Here is a 19,404-nt window from a genome sequence, read left to right as displayed (position 1 = left end):
CAATTATCCCACATTCTCCAACAAGAGCATTATTCATCGCTTGTGTTGACGAAGGGACAAATAGTTCCCAAAGTGTGATCTCAACAATCGATATCCAAGGCCTTTTGTGTTCAAAGCTAACATCAATGGATTTCAATGTTATAGTTCTGCTGCATTACTATTTCAGCAATCTACTGCGAAATTGAAGTAACATTGCATTTGATTAGGACTGGCAACGCTCATGGCTAGGTCATCTGAGCAGGGTATGCTTTACTAGAACATAAGTTGGGCCATGCCACCAAACTGGCACGTGTGTCTTATCAAATTTGGACTAAATGTTATCTAAAGTCTCTTGAGCTTCAATATAGATGCCAAATGGTTAAGGGAGTAAAGGACAATATTACCAGCTTATTTGGTAATGTACTTTCTATTACCGTCTTTTCTATTTTCATTATTCGTAATAGATTTCTAAGCTAAATTAATCTATCTGGACATGATTCACTAGCCGCGACCATTTATTAATTATATCAACTCCACGTGAGCTTGCTCAAGTTTAATTGCAAGTTTAATTGCAAACAACCCCTTTTCCGAGTTACCCGAAAAACTCCACCAGTAGAGTTTGATTGGTTTAGATACTAAACCCACTAAAGACTTTACCGGCTAGCCGGTCTCGGGTGAGTTAAGGATTCAGTAAAAATACAGAAGACCATTTCTTACTACTCTACTAAAATCCGGTTCAGTAAAAGAAGTAAACCGGTTCATCGAATAGGTTTTCAGTTGGGTCTTTTCACTCTTTTCTCTCTCGCAGTTCCATCACTGCTAGAAAGCACTCGCCACAATCACAACTCCGAACCTCTCATCTCTTGAAGAATCGAATTCCTAAACACACACACACGCAGTTGCAAGCAGAGACATGTGGAGATCACTCGCCGCAAGATCAAGAGCTTCTGTTCTGACCAAGGCAGAACACACCTTCGCTGCTGCCGCTACCCAAAAGCCCAAGGTACTCCCCTCTAAAACCCTAAACCCTCTTCCTCATTTCCCCACTAGATCCCCTCCCCCCAGGTTCTTCTCTCAGGTCTCCGAAACCATTACTTACTCCGACACCCCAGAACCGCCGCCGCCGTCTTCTTCTCTCGACGAAGAGGAAATTGACGATGCTGCCCCTGGGGATGGGGTTGCGGGTGTCTCGGAGCAAGAGATTGGGGAGGTGAGGGAAGAGGAGGAGGAGGAGGAGGAGGAGGAGGTTTATGAGATTGATGTGGAGAAACTGGAGGGATTGGTGGGTTTGCTGAAGGATGGTGGTGATGGGTCTATTGAGGCGAGCTTTAGGGATTTGGATTTGAGGTTACATGATGTTTTTGTGACTAAAGTTGTCGAGACTCCGGGCGTTGTGGGGGAGAATCTGATTAGGTTGTTTAAGTGGGGTTTGAAGGAGAAACCGGAGTTTCGAGTGAATAGGAAGATGTTGGATGGGCTTGTGGTAGCAATGTGTGGGGTGGATGTTACAAAGGAAGATGTGTGTTCTTTGTGGGAGTTTATTAAGGTGGTTGGGAAGGAGGAGAGTGGTTTGTTGAGTGTGGATTTTTTGAATGTGTTGATGTCTTTGTTTTCGGAGTTGGGTGAAGGGAAGGCCGCATTGGAGGTGTTGGGGAAGTTTGATGATTTTGGGTGTGTTCCGAGTGCGGATTCGTATTACTTTGCTATTGAGGGGCTGTGCAAGAGTGGGGATTTTGAATGTGCGAAGTCTGTTTCGGAGGAGATGATTCATGGGAGATGCTCGCCGGATGCGGAGAAGGTTGGGATGATTTTATCTTGGTTCTGCAAGGCGGGGATGGCGAAAGAGGCGCATTCGGTGTATTTGTTGTTGAAGGAGGTGAAGCAGTGCCGGCCTTGGTCGTCTGTTTATTTTTTGATCAGTTCTCTTAGTAGGGAGGATGAAACTGTCAAATTGGCTCTAGACATGCTAGAGGAGATTGATGGTGAAGCACGAAAATATGCGATAAAGCCCTTTTCGGGTGTTGTTCAAGGGTTATGTAGGATAAAGGATGTTGATGGGGCTAAAAAATTGCTTATTCAAATGACAAAAGAGGGCCCACCTCCTGGAAATGCAGTTTTCAATTCAGTTATCAATGGCTATTCCAAGGCTGGGGATATGCAAGATGCGATAGAGATGATGGAGCTGATGAAGAGCAGGGGCTTGAAACCAGATGTTTTTACTTACACTGTGATTATGAGTGGTTTTACAAAAGGTGGTCTGATGGAAGAGGCATGCAATATGTTATCTGAAGCCAAAAAGAAGCATGCGAAACTGACTCCTGTGACTTATCACACACTCATCTCCAGCTTATGCAAACTGGAACAGTTTGACAAGGCTTTGGAGTTGTTTCGCGAAATGAAAGATTTTGGTGTACAGCCAACAACCGATGAGTACAACAAGCTGATCCAATCACTTTGCCTGAAAGCATTGGATTGGGAAACGTCAGAGAAACTGCTAGAAGAAATGAAAAACAGTGGGTTGTATCTCAATGATTATACGAGAGGTCTCATAAGAGCAGTCAAGGAAATGCAGACAGAAAAAGTAGAGATGCAGAAAATAATTGCATAAGCTTAGATGCTATCTGGTTTTTGCTATTGGTAAGCAGGATACAAGAAGAGTTAGGCAGTAGAATGCAGACTAGCAGTTTTTTTTTTGTTGGCATTTTTCAGTTGCTTGTTTCTTAATTTATTGAATTGTACCATTTAGGATATGGTTTAATATTGCTTAAAAGTGACCTCAAAATTAAGATTTGCTTCCAATGAATATTTTGAAGGATGCATGCTTTTTCTTTGAGACTGAGAGGGTTAGTGCTTAGTTCTTAGTCTTGTAATAATTGCATCTATAATGTAACATTATTGATCGTGAAATCTGGAAACACATACTTATTCCATAATGGAACTTGTTGTGAGCAATACTATATTTAATGTTTACAAATGACACCCCATACGGTTGTGATATAATCTTGTCCTTTTTTCTTTGTAATTGTGTTTGCTCTTTCTGTTGAAGATGTTAATCAGCTCCTTAGTTTCTTACATAGAGTTATTCTGAGAATACTTGGGTGTTTTATCATGTTTTGGTGCAAATGCCTTTGTTTTGTGAGTTTAGTACATTACACATTTCTTTATTCTATCGTGAAATTTGTTTGAGTTCAAAAAACAAAAACAAAAAATCATGAAACTCGTTGTGAACATTATTGTGTTCCATGTTTGCAATTAAGCAGTAAAATGCAATTTTTTTAGTTTTAGTTTTTTCTCCAAAGAGGTACTATTGTAGTGTGGAGATTGTCTACTCATATATTCATATGCAGAGCTCAAAGACGTGTGTAAAGATATTTATAGGATCCTTTGACAATAAGGGGGTGACATGGAAAGATAAACGGGTAAGAACTTTATACTTGCTGCTGCTGTCTGTATACTTTTACTTGCTGCAGTACAGGGTATGATATAATCTATGTTGAAATGCTCAAGGTTACCATTCTCTTAAGGAGATAGAATATAACAGTAGAATATTTACAAATATCAGGAGGTACCACTGTAGTCTGTTTTCATCTTCAATCAAACAATACTTTCTCTATCTGAAGGAATAGAGATCTCTATCAGGTACCGATACTATTACTGATTTGTTGCCACATATAATGGTTATATTGGATAAACTGCATCAAAGAAAAAAAAACAGTTTGTCGAATCTTCTTCCTGCTCTCTGTTTTATACCCTTCAAATTATACTTGGGTGAGGCCCTAGAGGGAAATCACTGTTCATGCAGGAGCAGATAAAGAATTCTTAATTTCAACTCCTTCCTAATGTTGAAACAATTCTTTGAACTATATTACTGCAAATCATTAAGTCAATTATGATTACTTGCATACTCTGAAAATAGTACATCTAACATCAATAAGAACTGTTGTACAGCACTACAACCAAAGACCAACATCAGCAGAACATAATTTTCATAAAAAGGTCTCAGTCAATAATATCGGTTTCATTTTGCTCATGGTCATAGTTTATAATGATTACTATGTCTACCTATACCTTATATAATACACTGATATTAGTAGTAATTTATTAATGTCTTCCATTAAGCCTAGTTAACATTTTAGTCTGGTCAAAATGGCAAATAGTCTCTTTAGGAAAACTAAAACTAAAACGTCAGGGGATGTAGAACTGGGATTAATATCCATCTAGAGCTTATTGCTATGCCCAACAACATGCCTCACCATTCATAAACTTTTCGAATGTGCTTAAGATTTTTTTTTGTAATCGATGTAGTAAATCACAAGTCTCGGAATATAGCCTCCAACCTCCCAAATAAACAAACAGATTGCAGTAAAAGTATCCCTCGACTTCAACATCATTCTTAATTGCCATGTTGAGCTTGTACAAATGCTGAAGAATACTTACAACTCAATGTGGATAATCAGTGTTTGTCGAGCCCACGTTTATCGATCTTGCCTTAGAAGTTCCATTTTTCAGTAATGTAGATTTTAGGACTTCTTATCTTTTTGCCTCATGAACTCCAATAGATTTTAGAGACCTATGCATTAAGTGCAGATGTATTGATTTCTTCGGCCTCAGGAACAATATGGATTTTCGACCAACGCTATTGGTGAAGGGGATTGGCTTTTCTGTACTTGCTAGGTCATTTTTTACGATATCTTGTGGAACAAATGCTAGTTGTGAATATTATGGTGATGAATAGACTGTGAGACAAGAATAAGGTGTGAGTAGGCAGGAGGGGAATGAGTGTTTGCCTATTAACGAAATTAGAAGTTAATTGCTTATTAACGAAATTTAGACCTACCAATTTATATATAACTGATCGAATGACACTGCTGCCACACATTTGAACCTCTCAATCTAATTGGCTTGTATACACCAAGTGGTTGCAAAAGAGCATATGATCCCCATTTTCTGATTGTACTGGGACAATTTCGTAGCTCAAAGGTTGGTGATCGAATTGTCTTTTTCTTATTATATATGAGCTGAGTAAAAAAGAACTGAATGCTCTCAAGGGACATGCTTATAGTTGAATGAACATAACATAGTATTCATAAATATATAGCACACATGTATAATAAGATACTTAGAAATATGTATTACTACTGGATAAAGCACATGCACTGTACTAATACAGTACTCTGGAACGTCTCCATTCCAGGTCCTGCATCTTAATCATCTCCATAGCAGCAGGGGTAGTGTGACTGTGGGTGGGTGTACAATGCTAGTGTGGAATGGCCAAAAGAGCTTGGGATTGCTTTTCATAGCGGAAACCATTTTTCTTGGAATCATCAGCAGACCAAACAAAGATACCATGAAGGTTTTGTTCACTCTTGAGCCTATGGCAGGCAGTGAAGAACCCATTTTCAGGGGACAGTCCACCACTCCCATCAGTGCTAAAGCTTGCTAAGACCTTCCCGCCATTGTAATTTGAGCTTTGCTGCTTGAAATAATTGATGAACTGAGACACAGTGGTGCTCTGATCATATGCATAGAACTGGAAATTCACATAGTCTATCAACTGGCCATAGTTCTTCCACAAGGCCAAGTAGTGGCTCTGGACGTCATCGTCATCAAATGGAGCAATGGAAGCAAACTTGATCACACCATTGTCCTTGAGGGTTTTTATAAGCCTTCCGATGCACTCGGAAAAGGTGTTGGGATCGGATTTAAAGTGCTCGTAATCAATGTCAATTCCATCTAGATTGTACTGCTGGATGATACTTGTGAGTGAAGAAACAGCATTAGAAACCCATGAATCAACCGAGGAAGGGTTAAAATAAGCAGAGCCACTATTGACGCTGTCCCCTCCTAAGCTTACGCCAACTTTCACATTGGAATGGGAATTCTTGATGTCTGAAACTTGAGAAGCGCCGAGGTTGTCAGTGTCCCAAAAGACATTGAAGTTTCCATTGGTGGGTGAAGAACCTGAGGTGTCGTAGTCAATGGCAAAGGACAGAAGGAAGTGGAACTCAACATTTGGGTTAATGGGAACATCAGAGAATTTGACATTATTGAATTCAGCTCCTATGTATTCTCTGAAGATATCTGAGTTTGATGGGGAAGCTAGGATTAAGTCATGAGGGCTTGAATGAGTACAAGGCTGATCACAAGCTTCAGCTTTAGAACTGCCATTGCTGCTGATCGATTATAGATTTGTATGGCTGGTTCGGTAGATATGAGTGAAGTGAACGTTGTAAGCTGCTCCTTTTATAGTGTGAAGTGTAATCGATGTGAATATGCAGATTTGGAGTTATCTGGAGATGAGCTAATTGATCTGGTTGTCACAAAAGCAGTTGCTGCACGTTGTGTTTATGCAAGAACTTTGTATTGGCAGAGAACCAAAAGACAAATTTGAGGTAATACTATTCAACTGGATTTTAATAATCCTTTCGGGTATGATTTGTTGATTTTGTATTAATATTTTGTCTATTTTCCCACTTATTTAAGTATGCGAAGAGGGGAATTTGGAACCTCATATTAGTCAGATAAATACAACTGGACCAACTTGATCTCAGTTGGTCATCTATATTTTATGCTTTCCAAATTTTCCTTTGTCAAAGGAATCAAGTAGAAAATAAACAATAAATATGGCAATGCAACCAGAACTAGGATGGTTGTTGGGTTGGTTGGTCACTTGGTCATGTGTGATGCGATGTGATGAGAGTCGGTGGGGACGGGATGAGACAGGATGAGACTAATTTTGTGTCTCGTCTCACTCATTAAATTTAGGACGAGATTCAGACATGATTTGTGTTTTTCAAAGTTCGTCCCACTTGAGATCAATCCCTTCGGGATCGGGACCGAGATGAAATCGGGATGAGATTGGGCATATCCCACTTTCTCGGACTTTAAATAATAAATACTTAATTTACTACAAGTAAAATTTTAGTACGAATTATTTTTAATAGAAGAAACATATAGATTGTTCTAAATATCTTTCATTATCTACTTTGATACCATGAGTTTAATTTCATAAAATTTAGATTAATCATTTGAATTATAGCGTTATAGATATTGTACATGAAAAATTTAGTGTTATCATACAAGAGAAACATATATAATTATTTGAGCAGGTACATAGTAGAGAAATATTTGAGAACAAAACATTTCCTTTAGTCATACTGAGAGGGAATTGAATGTGTAGAGTTCCCATACATAAAAAAGTGGATAATGAAGGAATTATATTTTCCATATGTGGATTTGGAGAAATTGCATCGGATTGTGACTTGAACACCACAATTGCGGATTTAGTAGCAACCAAGCGAGCCAGGGCTGGTGCTCCTTCTCGAAAGAAACTTCAAAGTTCTCTAGAAGATTATGTGTCTAACACTCGAAGAGACGCGCCATCAAAGTGTGTTAAGACCCATGCTTTCCCTTCTCAATTTTCTGCTAAATCGTTTGGTTTAGTAGAGAATTCATATGGTAAGTTTGTTCCTGGTAAACCGTGTCTCAAATCTCGGATTCTTTGAAAGAGTATGAAAGAGTTGCTAGCTAGTTATTCATTATTTAAGAGGTGGAATCAGCACATTTTTCATTTTTGTGTTATTGCGTTAATTCTGTACTTAATGTACTATTTGACGTCTTAAGCAGCTTGTTTAGTTATAATGAGTTAGATTGTGAGGTTTTGTTTTCCTTTGCTTGATAAGGATTAGGAAACATATGTTTGGACCAACACTCTGAGGGACATGGCTGCATTTTGACAGATTATGTGCCAGACCGAAGATATGGACAAGAACGAGGTAATGTACCAGAAAATAGATGAGCAATCGGCCAGGAAATTCTACCCAAACATCGATCAAGACGCTCTTTCAAAGTTTTTTTGTTGTTGAGAAAATCATAGTTACCATAACCAAGGCCCACAAGGCTACATACATTATGAATTATTTTGTCCTACGACATCAAGCAGTGATCGAAGATCACCCGGTACAATGCAATCTATGACAAGTAACTCTTATTATAGAATGAGCAAAAAATAAACCTACAATTACCCGAGGGTAAAACAAATATTCAAATAAACTCTTATAGCAGATATTACGCATCGCCTAGAGACTGCAATTAGTGTATAACACATAATACCTAAAGTAAAATGGAAGGATCTACCAGTTGGAATAGTTTAGGTGACGCGTCAAAAGTCTATGCGATCTCCTTGCCCAAAGCAGGGCAAACCTCATTCCCATTAGACCTCATAGGCAGTTTCACACATGAAGCCGAAGGACCCGGCAACGTTTTTGGCTTGGGGGCTTTGCTCTTGCTGCCCCAGAGTCTCCCACCATTCTTCATCTTAAACGAAGCAATAGGCGGCTCCAAATCTTCCTTGGTAAGTCCCAAAGCTCTAGAAATGAGCATGTATGATGAAAATGATTGATGAAAGCCGTTGGATCTATAGTACGCCGTGTCAGAGGACGACTAAGAAGGAAAAACTTATTTGCTCGGCGAACAGAGCCACTACCAAGGTTCTTCATATCTGTAACAGAACCCCCTAGGGGTGGGAGTTGGTACCGAAACCGAGCGTCCCGTACCGAATACCGATGGGTCGGGACGAATCGGTAAAATGTCTTTGTCCCGTACCGAACCTAATACCAAAATTTTATAAACGGTACGGTTCGGTATATGTATAATTTGTACCGAATGTATAAAATATATTAAATATATGCATTTTCAATATTATTTTTAGTTTTTTAGGTCTACATTGTACTTTAAAGACTTAGAATGTTAATTTATATTACCTAATCGTTATAAATAGATACAAATACATGCAAAAGTGTACAATTTTACCGAACTGAACTCATCCCGAATCGATATGTACGGGTTCGGTTCAATATTAAGTTTCAAATTTACGAACTCGAACCGAAACTGAAACCGAATAAATTATCAGTATCGGTATCGATATCGGCCGAATCTCAAACCAAACCGTACCGGTCCCAGCCCTAGAACCCCCACTCTTTTCCGATGCAAAGGCGAGAGTCCGGGCAAAACTTGAGATTTGGAGCCGATCGAATGAGATTGCAACTGAGATGGAATTGAGAGGGAGGCAGTGAAGCCATGATGGAGACGGCGCTAGGGTTTGGTAGAGGTTGTGATTGAGGAGGCGCGAGCCAACTCCTAAGTTCTCGGAGAGAAATCCCGAGAGTAGGAAATGAGGAATAGTTAGACATAAAAGTGGCGGATCTAGACGCTCTTTCGAAGTTATCTGCCCACGATGTTGAACTATTAAATAAACCTAGAATGACAACGTTGATTGGACTTCCATAGTATGAACCTTATGGTAAACCCAGGAATTCTTGGAGGACCACGGGGGGACAGTGTCGAGGGGTTCGAATTCCTTTTGGCTGTAAACAAGGGAATACCTATCGAGTTCAAGAGAATGTAAAATATGAGGGAAGGTTGATAACGAGAGATGTAGAGAATAAAAGTAGCTCCGATGAAATATTGTACCTCAAACTATATTGCTATGTATGGATCTAAGTTCATTCTCCGAGTGGCTTTACCAAACTGATAATGATACGGTAGAGATCAAAAAGAGCCATTCGCTAACAAAACGGAAATTCTGCCAACAATAGTGCTTTTAAATTGAACATGACAGTGAAATATCGGCAGAACCCTGTAAAATGGCACTTGAAGTATTACAGTTTATGCACACGAAAAAAGCCAAAGAGCATCCAGCTTATGAATGATGATACATATAGCAAATATGAAAAAAACCCAAGTTCTAATCATCCATGTTCTTCATGTATTCCTTTGAAAGTTTGCTATCCATTATCAACTGTTGTTCTTTCTGCAGAGAATACCCGGATTCAAGCAAAGCTTCCATTGTTTGCTGTACCATTAGAAGACATAAGTACTCAAATGGCCGGTATCACCATCTACTATATATAGTTTGGAACAAACCAAATGATTTATGAACCACAATATCATCAATAAAATAAAATAGCGGCTATATGTGAGATATAAGCGATTATAACTTAAGAATGAACTGCAATTAAAAGCTCCAGAAAAGACGGGATTTATTGGAGATGAGGGATGCTATATATTAATTCAATCTATTCTGCTTGGAAGCTTTTGGTACCAGTGATGGTAGTTGTACTGTAGTTTAATTTATTTACTTTTGGCCTAAAATATTAACAAATGATTACCAATTCGCAGAAATGCAAAAAAATCGTTATACAGATTGCTGGTTTAGAAAATATAACAATTTTAGAATGGGCTATGGTACCTTTGGAGGAGTATATGCAGGAAGATTGTCGTCCTTTCTCCGCTTCAAAAGGTTTTTTCCAAGACTTTCAACACCACCAATATCATCAACCCACTAAAGAAAATGAAACAGTTAGCCAACAAATAATCAGTCACAAAACTATCCTATATAATACCAAAATTCTAAGAAAGCTAACAGAGTATAATTTTTAACTCATGAATTAGAAGGCTTGATGTGCCAGATCTCCCTCTTGTTACTTTGTTTTCCTTCTTATTCCTCCAAAATGGCATTCAATTTTGTACTTCCGTTTCAGAACACTTATCAAACAATTGATATAGAAGTCATAAAACCCCATTCCAATAAAAATAAAATATATGATCATTATGAGGTCTCAAGTTCAAAAATTTGTTTTCTTTAAAGAAATTATACAACTACTGGCTTTTCAGGTTACTGATTATTTTAGAGTCCAAATCATTTGTATTTAATTTTTTTAATTTATCCAACAACAAACTAGGCATGCAGCCCACAATAAATTAGATGATTCATGGAGACAAGAAGTTAGATGAAGTTCATAAACGAGTTTATGTTTTAGTTTCTCAAGTCTCAATGATGTTCAACAAGTTCTGGCAGAAAGGTCATGACTCATGAGTCCAGCTCCTGCATGTTTGCAGCAGCTGCTATTTTTTTCCCACTTGATCCACTTGACCGTCATAGCTTGCCACTGAGAGTGGTCGATCAATTACGTCACCTCCAGAAAGATCAAACTTCCCAGGTATTGGCATTTTGTCACCCGACAATTACTGATGTGAAAGGTTAAGAGACACCACAAAGATTTGTGATTTAGAACCTTGTGGAGATTCCTGTGTTGAAGTATGTCTCAACATGATTTTGCCTTCATTCATTTTAGAATGAGAAGCCCAGAAGCTACAGTATCTTCCAGCTTCTTGATATTAAAAGTTTTACAACCATGTAAAATATAAAAAGTAGAAAGTTTCTATTTTTTGAATGAAATCCCTCTCTCAGTCACCTGTGACTGGTTCTTCTATATATGTCAATAGTAAAAAAATGAGGGCACATGACTATGATTTCTAAATGCCAATATGTCAAAACCATGCAATGTATGTGATTCAATTGGTTGCCAGAAAAAGAACCAACTTTGCCGCCTTAGCAATTGCATATTTAAAAATAGTTAGCAAGGATATATACCTTTAAAATTGACCGGTCATAAGTTCGAGACCTCAGAGCTCCATAGAAATCCATTGCTGCCCAGTAGAAGAACACAAACAACTATAATTATACAACATGCAAAAGTCTTTACTTGCCTATGACAATTGCGTGAGAGGAGTCGTCTAACTCTCACAAAACCTACTAGTATTTGACTATTTTGTTAGTGTATGTAACAAAAAGGCATCAAGATCAAGATTACTAATTATTAATAAACATGCCATATACATATATATATATATATAAACCACGGCACATATATACCAGCATTTCTTGAGATTTTTCTGCCCATGTGATAACAATTTATTGGAATGTTCAAAGAGGAAAAAAGAGGAGTCATACCTTGGTTAGGAAAAGTGTCCACTATACTTACAACTTCATCCCTGGATATTCCATCTTTTTCATACATTCTGTTAACAATGTTTATGATATCCTCACGGTTAGGTTGCCTGTATCAGAAACAACATATTACAAGGATGGCATAGCTCATTGACTTTCATTTTTAATGGAAACGCAAAAGTTAAGAATTTCGATATATGTATGAAAGCATAGATAAATGAATAGATTATGTAGTTAATCACACACCAGTAAAACTTTTCCATCCTTCCATCTCGTATTAAGGGAGCATATATTTTTGAAAAATCATTCCCTGTAACAATGATAGGAACTCTATTTGTGATATCCGAGTCTCGCCATTCTTGTCCAATGCTAACTCTTGTAGGATTATCACATAGATTCATCAAAGTTCCAACAACAATTTGATTATTTACTGTCATCTGAGTGTTTCCTACAACAGAATAGTGCATTTCAGTTTAAACAAGAAAGATGAAAACTAAGGAGGTCAATTTGATGGTATCAGCTTAATGACTAGTATCGGACAGATATAAGACTGTTTAAATAATTTTCTTCAAAATAAATAAAATAAAATAAGATAAAATAAAAAAGGCCCATGCCGGTTGGTTCATATTTGAAGGCTTTCTTTTTATCACTGCAGGTTACAGTCTAAATCAAACAATGCTCACCAAATCTACCAAGGCCAGCATCAATGTCATTGATCATCAAACAGCTCATCTTGCCCTATGGTAGTCGACAAAAGCAAAAGCTGCATAAATTATCTAAAAACATAGTAGGAAAGGAGCATCCATCAATTCTCCGACAGTATTTAGTGCCATGATTGGAACATATAAATGTGGTAAACTAATTAATTGTATCACGTGTACATGGAAGATTCAAAACTGTGAGGAAAGCACAGCCTTCCATTTTTGTCAATGACATCTTAGCTTAAGAGATCATCTTTATCATTGAAGGAAAAAATGTAAGCGGTCAGGATTGTAACATAAAAGGTAGTTGTTAACAGCATAAGTTCTTAATCGTTAGCATCAACAGGGAAGAATAAAAGAAATAAAATCATACAGGCAAGAAATCACAGGTTTAAAAGTTATTCAACATTTTTACTAATGAAGCATCTCATCTGGTTACAGTTCAAAGGACCTGAAGACAGTTCTACTAGACATGTGCATAAATACATGAAGCAAGCAGACTACGAGAAGTTACACTTCATATTACTTAGCAAGTTGAGCTATTTAACGAGATAAATAAGCTCTGCACATGTGTTTTCTTTAATTATTTGTCACTGTGAAAATCAGTTTCTATCTTTAGTGAACATGATATGCTCTAATAGAACACAGAATTGCATTAAGTAATGCAGTCTTCCCAGAATCATATGCAGGCAGGTCAGTAACTGGAAGAAAAAGACAGATTAAATATCTTGCATAGCAGTGAAACAGCACAGTTAAACTTCATAGCCCAAGACATACATATATTAACAGTGAGAGTGGTAGAGCTTCTAACATGGTTCTGGACAACTTGAGAAGCTGTTCTATAGCGTTCCCGTATCAATCTTCCTGGTTCCCCTGGCAATGGGATATTGATTATATACAGAATATCAGTTAATATGATGTTCGAACATGGAATAATAACAAGGTTGTATTACACACACTGACACACAATACATATTAACCCTGCAACATAATGACTTCATTGAGAAAATTTTATACGGAAACAGTAGTATCTTACCAGCCTTTTCTGATTCTAATTCCCCAGCAGACATTATTACAGGTTCAACCCCCATAGCTTGAAATATAAGTTCAGTCTGAAATGACTTTCCTTGGCCTTTTCCTCCCCAAATACCTGTAATATAAAATGCTTTAATTAGTTTCAAACGAGTATATTGAGATGTAAGCATGCAATACTAGAATCCTTATATTTCTACATTTAGAACACTAGAAATAATCACAAGATATAGAAGATTTACAAAAGATGGTTGAAGCAGCCAAAAATAACAAGTTAGACCAAATCTTTACCAGCTAGGATGAGTAAGACTTTTCAAGATGAAGGAACTGATCATACCAACTTACAATTGAGATCCAGTACAGAAGGTACAGTTGATAAGCAAACATAGAATACATATAAGCTGAAATACATCGATGACAAATAAGTTCATAAAGTTGTTGACTTTTTAGTTTATCAAGCATTATTGCAATAACAAGTAAAAGTTATTAAGACTAGCAATAACCAGAAGACAGTTGGTGTGGCTTCATATACCAAGGATCAAAGGAACTTTAGTTTTGAGAACAGGAGCAAGGTAGTTCTTCGTCATATGGCATACTGCACTTAAAAAACCACATATTAGAACTTTAATTACTAATAGATTCAGGTGACTCTGAAGAAATGCATAGAACACAACAGACCCAAATATCGAAAGAAGCAAATCATCAATAATTTCATTCCAAGACATCTAAAGGATGGCATCTCAAGTACAAGACATCTAAACAAAGACATTTCAATTGTAAATGAGGAAATGAAGATAATTATTCATTTATTTGATCGGTCGCATCACATTCTCCAAACAAAATCATACAATTCATACTGTCATTATCTTGCAGTTGCCAGGTATATCAAGTGAAACGCATAGCAACTTTCCGGTTCGAGAAAGGAATATAAACTGTCTAAACATTTAGGAAATGAAAACGAAATCTCAGTGAAAGCAAACATTGCCATTCACACCAAGGAGGAAAGCGCACTTCACCAAATATTCTTACGGATTTGACACTTGCCCAGTTTTGTAGAACTTACCAACTTTATCCTGTCAAAAGAAAAACATAAACTCACTACTACAATCAATTTCTTCAATAAAAGATATCAACATTATGATATAAATAATTTATATGAATGATATGAGAGTAGATGATATACCATGAAGAGAGGCGCAATGTAATAATCGCCTTGGAGGTACTGGAACGACCTGGTGACCTTCTGGCGGTAATCAAACACGATGTCGGAGTCACGGCCGAGGAATTGACCGGTGAAGAGGTCGTCGATGACTCCTGCACGGGCTCCGACGGCGATGTTCATGTTATCGGCCTCTTTTCCGAGCCTGTACAAGTAGTCCTCGCCCATGGAGTCCTTGGCCTCCCAGGAGGACTGATCCGAGAGCCTCTTGTTGGTCGTCGGCTCACCGGCGCCGTCGTCGGTTTTGGGGACATTAGGGAGGGAGGAGGAGCAGGAGAGGGAGAAGATGGGTTTGTTGGTGGTGGTGGGAAAATGGTGAGGGAAGAAATGGAAGGGAGGGAAGATTGGGGTTTTGAGAAGAAGTGAGTTGCAGAGAGTCATCGTTTTGGGGATTCAGACTTCAGAGAGTGAGTGTGAGTCGCATACTAAAAAGGTGATGAGTTTGGCGCCACAAGCTTGACCCGCCCGAGCATATCCTATCCTATTGAGTTTACTATTATTATTATTATTATTTTTCTTTTTAATTATAATAAATAGTGACACCTACAACCTTATAATGAATTTCACAAACTCGAGTACGTATGAGTCATTCTTACTCATGGTACTTTTGGAGCAATGGTATACCGTTTAGTACAAAGTAGTCAACTAATTTACTTATTTATGAAGAACTATATATATATATATTTTTTTTTGGTTAAAATTTATGAAGAAATATTTTGATAACGAAATTTGGCGCCAAGCAAGTAATTAATTTTGATTCTGATGAGTCAGGAATTGAAAGACTATGGGAAGGATCCTCTTCAACGCATCAATTCTTTATATGCCACAGATGTAGTAATTGTGTTACATAGTGACCATGAAGGCGAACTTAAAGTGAATACGTAAAGGGAAGAAACTGTCTTCTAGTGATGATCAAGTTTCTGCATAAATTCCCTTAAAAAAAAAAGTTTCTGCATAATGTAATGATGTACAAAAATATCATGGAACCAGACATCAGCAGTCACTCTAGTCACAGCTCGCTACTAATAGAAAGCATAATTTTAACTACCATATTTCCATTTAGATATGCTTTACTTTAAGTCTTTAACTACATCTGCTGGTGATAAATCCAAATTCCAGTTGGTTCCTTCATAATCAATCGCATTCCAAACTAGTCTACATTTCGGCGTTTAGGCTTATCACCGACTAAAAGCCAAATTACAGTTCTTAGTTACAAGAGGTAAAACCAAGTGTCTAAGGATAGGATTTCAAAAGGAATTTTGAACTCTTGTGTTTCCCATTTGTATTAGGAAACTATACTTGCAAAAGAACCACTGGTTGTTCACTGGAGTCTAGAGCAATCACAAGCAATGTCCTTGTAAGAATAATGATACCAAAAGCATAGATCATTACTGGATCTCAGCGAAGGCATCATCATGTGAGAGCCACAGTGCATATTCTAACTCGATGAATGATGATAACAACTTGGGATTTTTCTAAAAAATAATAATAAATAAAATAAAATAAAATTGGGGTTGGAAATCACATCAAAGTTCTCCATTGTCAGATCAAAACTATGGTATTGAGTACCTGCCACACTAACTGGTTATCAAAAATCAACCATTCAACCCTTTTGAAAATTGAAAGTTTGAAACCATCCCAATTGAATGCCTCATTTAAAAGAGTCCGCTCTGTATTAGCCGTCCCATAGACTCAGCTGTAGGGATTTCACTAACTGTTCAAGATTATCTCTCAGTGAGAAGAGGTATATATTTACATATATGGTTTGTATTGTAGATTTATAGTTTCTTTTTCTCCTCTCCTACAATTTCCACCGTTAACAAATCAAATGTAGAAGTGCTTGACCAACCTTCATGGTCACTAGAATGCTACCTACTAAACATGAAAACAAGTTTTTTAAAAGGACCACAAATGAGATGCTCAAGCTTTAGATTCAGATTAGGGCAGAGTATTTTTCTGCATAATAATATCGAGTTTTTCAAGGAAATCCTGAAGACAAATCTACAAGCACAGCAATGCTGCATTTTTGTTGAATATATCAACGCATATGAGCCTTCCAAAGCAACAAAAGCGTAACTAAATACATGGACGACAAAGAAAACATAACTATATTGTGGCTGCCTCCTTATCCATCAGTTAAGTTCTGTTGCACTGAGACTGGCAGCCACCATGGTTATTTGTCCATTCTGCTCCACAACCATAACAGAACTGAAATTGGCACCTGAAAAACCACAAGAATTTACCAAGCCTCAACTGACCAATCTATCAAAAAAGCATACAAGTAACCCAAATTTATGAATATTACATTATGTCATTAACTAGTATTTGCAGGGCAGAGTTCATCATCGACGATATGACAATAGCATGATCAGGAACCATATTGGAAGTATGTCCAGTGGAAGTATGGATGTTTTTGTATCTCTTATTGTTCTCTTGGTTCTTGGCCTTACATATTCTGTTCATTCTTTACTTGAATAGATTAACTTGGTCAGTTGATAGGTGTGTTGCTTGTTGTGTGCTGCCTTATCCCTTTAATCAAGAATTAGGCATGCGCTTGTAAGAGGTGTAAGGGTGATGATGAAGTCTGTTCCATCATCAATCATCTCCTATATATAGCGTTGATCTGTAAAGCTTTATTTTTATCAAGAATTATATCATAAATCCTTCCACAAGATAGTGTACATATTTCTTCAAACCAACACCACTTAAATTTTATACAGAAACACAAGAAAAACGAAAAGAGTGTTAAATTCGGATCAACACCATTTCGTCGATCTCACCTGCATCCCCAGTTTTATTGGTCTTTCACTGATCTTTCAATTATATTTTATAAGAATCTGGTTTGAAGATAAAGCTACAAATGAAAGATTCATCAAAGGGGAAGCATAACAATGTACAAGGAGTGAAATTTTCTTTAGTAAAGTAGCTTTAGGAATGAATAAGAGAAAGTCTCTTCTTCGTTTTCTTTCAAAAGGGCGAAACCAATAAGAAAAAGCATTGTTCTCTAGTTTATAGTGTTTATAATTTTCGAGAAGGTCTCCAATTAACAGTTTTTAACAGCATACTGTCTGTAATATTATCAAGCACCTACAACACTAATATATTTGTTCAATTTTTAGACAAAATGACCAAGATAGTGATCATGGGGAAATTTTAGGTGTGACCGTGTGAGTATCTCAATTACTGAATTAATATGATAACAGCCATACATATATTCCAGATTAAATTTCGAAATCAAATAACACTGACCTGCAAACAATGTGCAAACAACCATCAGTCTTCTCCACATAGAATTTGCACCTGGGGCACCTCATCCACTTCTTCTCCTTCGCAAGCTGATTCACCATAAGATCTTCCCTCCCCCTCTCATCGTCATTGAGCCTCTGAAACTCCTCACAATCAACCCCGGAATGCCACGAAACCCGACAGCCGGCGCAGAACAGCCTGTGGCAAGCAGGGCACTCTGACTCTCTCACACTCTCCCCTTCGTTCTCGATCACCAAAACCATGGAGCAATCACTAAAAGGGCAGTAGATTTTCTGCAACCCCAGAAATAGCGCTTCGCAGAGAGCATCATTCCACTTTTCCAGAACCAGTTTGGGGAGAATTGGGGCACATTCCTCGAGTGTGAGGACTGCTTTGCAATCCAACCCAGGGCAGAAAACAATGTGAAAGCTCTCGTCAAGTTTCGCAGCCACTTGTTTGGTTATGCAATCTGAGCAGAAGGAGTGAGCACAGCTTTCGTTTGAGAACATCCGGTCTTTCTCTTTGACTTCAACACAAATACCACATAGGGTTTGGGATGAAACTTGGGCTTCTGAGTCAAAGACTTCATGGTTTGCAGTGAATGGGACTGTTTGGGTTGCTGGGATTGTCAGAGTCGACGAGGAGCACGACGCGGTGTTGTTCTTCATTGTTTGGAAAATGAAGGAAGAAGACGCCATTATAACCTCTTGAACCTGCAACTCTTCTGCGTATTTGGCATCGGACATCATCGTCGGATCGATACAAATATCAGCTTCATGATCATCAGAATCATGATGAATCAGTGATGACAAGGAAGTATCATCGAAATTGAGAAGAAGAGCAGCGGACGAGGCAGACTCCTCTTGTGCCATGACTTTTCAAGTCTCAGGCTTTCGATTTCTCCACTGATCGAGGGAAGTTATTATGAAATGGTATATATAGGAAAAAAAAGAAGATTAACTCCAAAAAGGAAGTGTTGTTTGGCATTATTAGCTAAACTCCAATAAGGCAATAACAAACTTATCTAGGAAGGTCATAATCTTCGAAGGGAAGTTATCTGTTAACCTTCCTCGAGGGTTTCAATTTTCTAGTCGTACAATATCACAACAAGAAGCTTGTGTTTCCCCTTTTGATCAAAGATTCTCTTTCTAACCATTTTAAAAAGAAAAAAATGTAAAGATATGAAATTCTAGAAGAACCTAAAAGATTTAACCATAACTTAAACAATTCCAGAAGCAATCGATACCTCCTCACAGTTGAACCGCTCCAATAAGCACTATATACCAAAACTTCATGCACATATGCAGAGACAACTCTCCTCATTACATCGATAATAAGAAAGAAACTAACGATTAAATAGTCTATGGAGATGACATACACCATACAAATGACGCATCCAACAACCCTAACCTACTGACACCCTAAACCCTCACTCA

General features: G+C 37.7%; 4 protein-coding genes across 4 annotated transcripts; 1 reads left to right on the top strand and 3 right to left on the bottom strand.

The window, feature by feature from the left end:
* Nucleotides 1–808: 808 nt before the first annotated feature.
* On the top strand, nucleotides 809–2,912 carry LOC126798943 (pentatricopeptide repeat-containing protein At3g02650, mitochondrial). The gene has a single exon (XM_050526040.1). It carries the CDS (start codon nucleotides 893–895, stop codon nucleotides 2,585–2,587), a length of 1,695 nt encoding a protein of 564 aa, XP_050381997.1. The 5' UTR covers nucleotides 809–892; the 3' UTR covers nucleotides 2,588–2,912.
* A 2,129-nt stretch (nucleotides 2,913–5,041) lies between these two features.
* On the bottom strand, nucleotides 5,042–6,147 carry LOC126798952 (chitinase 2-like). The gene is given in 2 exon segments (XM_050526049.1): nucleotides 5,042–6,087; nucleotides 6,090–6,147. Coding segments are annotated over 2 exon segments (909 nt in total). The 3' UTR covers nucleotides 5,042–5,236.
* A 3,415-nt stretch (nucleotides 6,148–9,562) lies between these two features.
* Nucleotides 9,563–15,124, bottom strand: LOC126798960 (ribulose bisphosphate carboxylase/oxygenase activase, chloroplastic). The gene is made up of 11 exons (XM_050526060.1): nucleotides 14,687–15,124; nucleotides 14,567–14,576; nucleotides 14,036–14,098; nucleotides 13,508–13,621; nucleotides 13,283–13,344; nucleotides 12,454–12,508; nucleotides 12,017–12,218; nucleotides 11,774–11,880; nucleotides 11,414–11,469; nucleotides 10,229–10,321; nucleotides 9,563–9,832 (listed from the first exon to the last, which is right to left on the bottom strand). Exons 1-11 carry the CDS (start codon nucleotides 15,101–15,103, stop codon nucleotides 9,725–9,727), a joined length of 1,287 nt encoding a protein of 428 aa, XP_050382017.1. The 5' UTR covers nucleotides 15,104–15,124; the 3' UTR covers nucleotides 9,563–9,724.
* Nucleotides 15,125–16,627: 1,503 nt separating this feature from the next.
* LOC126798951 (E3 ubiquitin-protein ligase RSL1-like) lies at nucleotides 16,628–18,858 on the bottom strand. Its single transcript, XM_050526048.1, has 2 exons — nucleotides 17,972–18,858; nucleotides 16,628–16,943 (listed from the first exon to the last, which is right to left on the bottom strand). The coding sequence occupies exons 1-2, from the start codon at nucleotides 18,838–18,840 to the stop codon at nucleotides 16,859–16,861; spliced, it is 954 nt and encodes a 317-aa protein (XP_050382005.1). The 5' UTR covers nucleotides 18,841–18,858; the 3' UTR covers nucleotides 16,628–16,858.
* Between the last annotated feature and the right edge of the window lie 546 nt (nucleotides 18,859–19,404).

Source organism: Argentina anserina, chromosome 6 (genome assembly GCF_933775445.1).
Source record: "Argentina anserina chromosome 6, drPotAnse1.1, whole genome shotgun sequence".
In the NCBI taxonomy this organism is placed as follows: Eukaryota; Viridiplantae; Streptophyta; class Magnoliopsida; order Rosales; family Rosaceae; genus Argentina; species Argentina anserina.
This window is presented reverse-complemented; position numbering and strand designations above follow the sequence as displayed.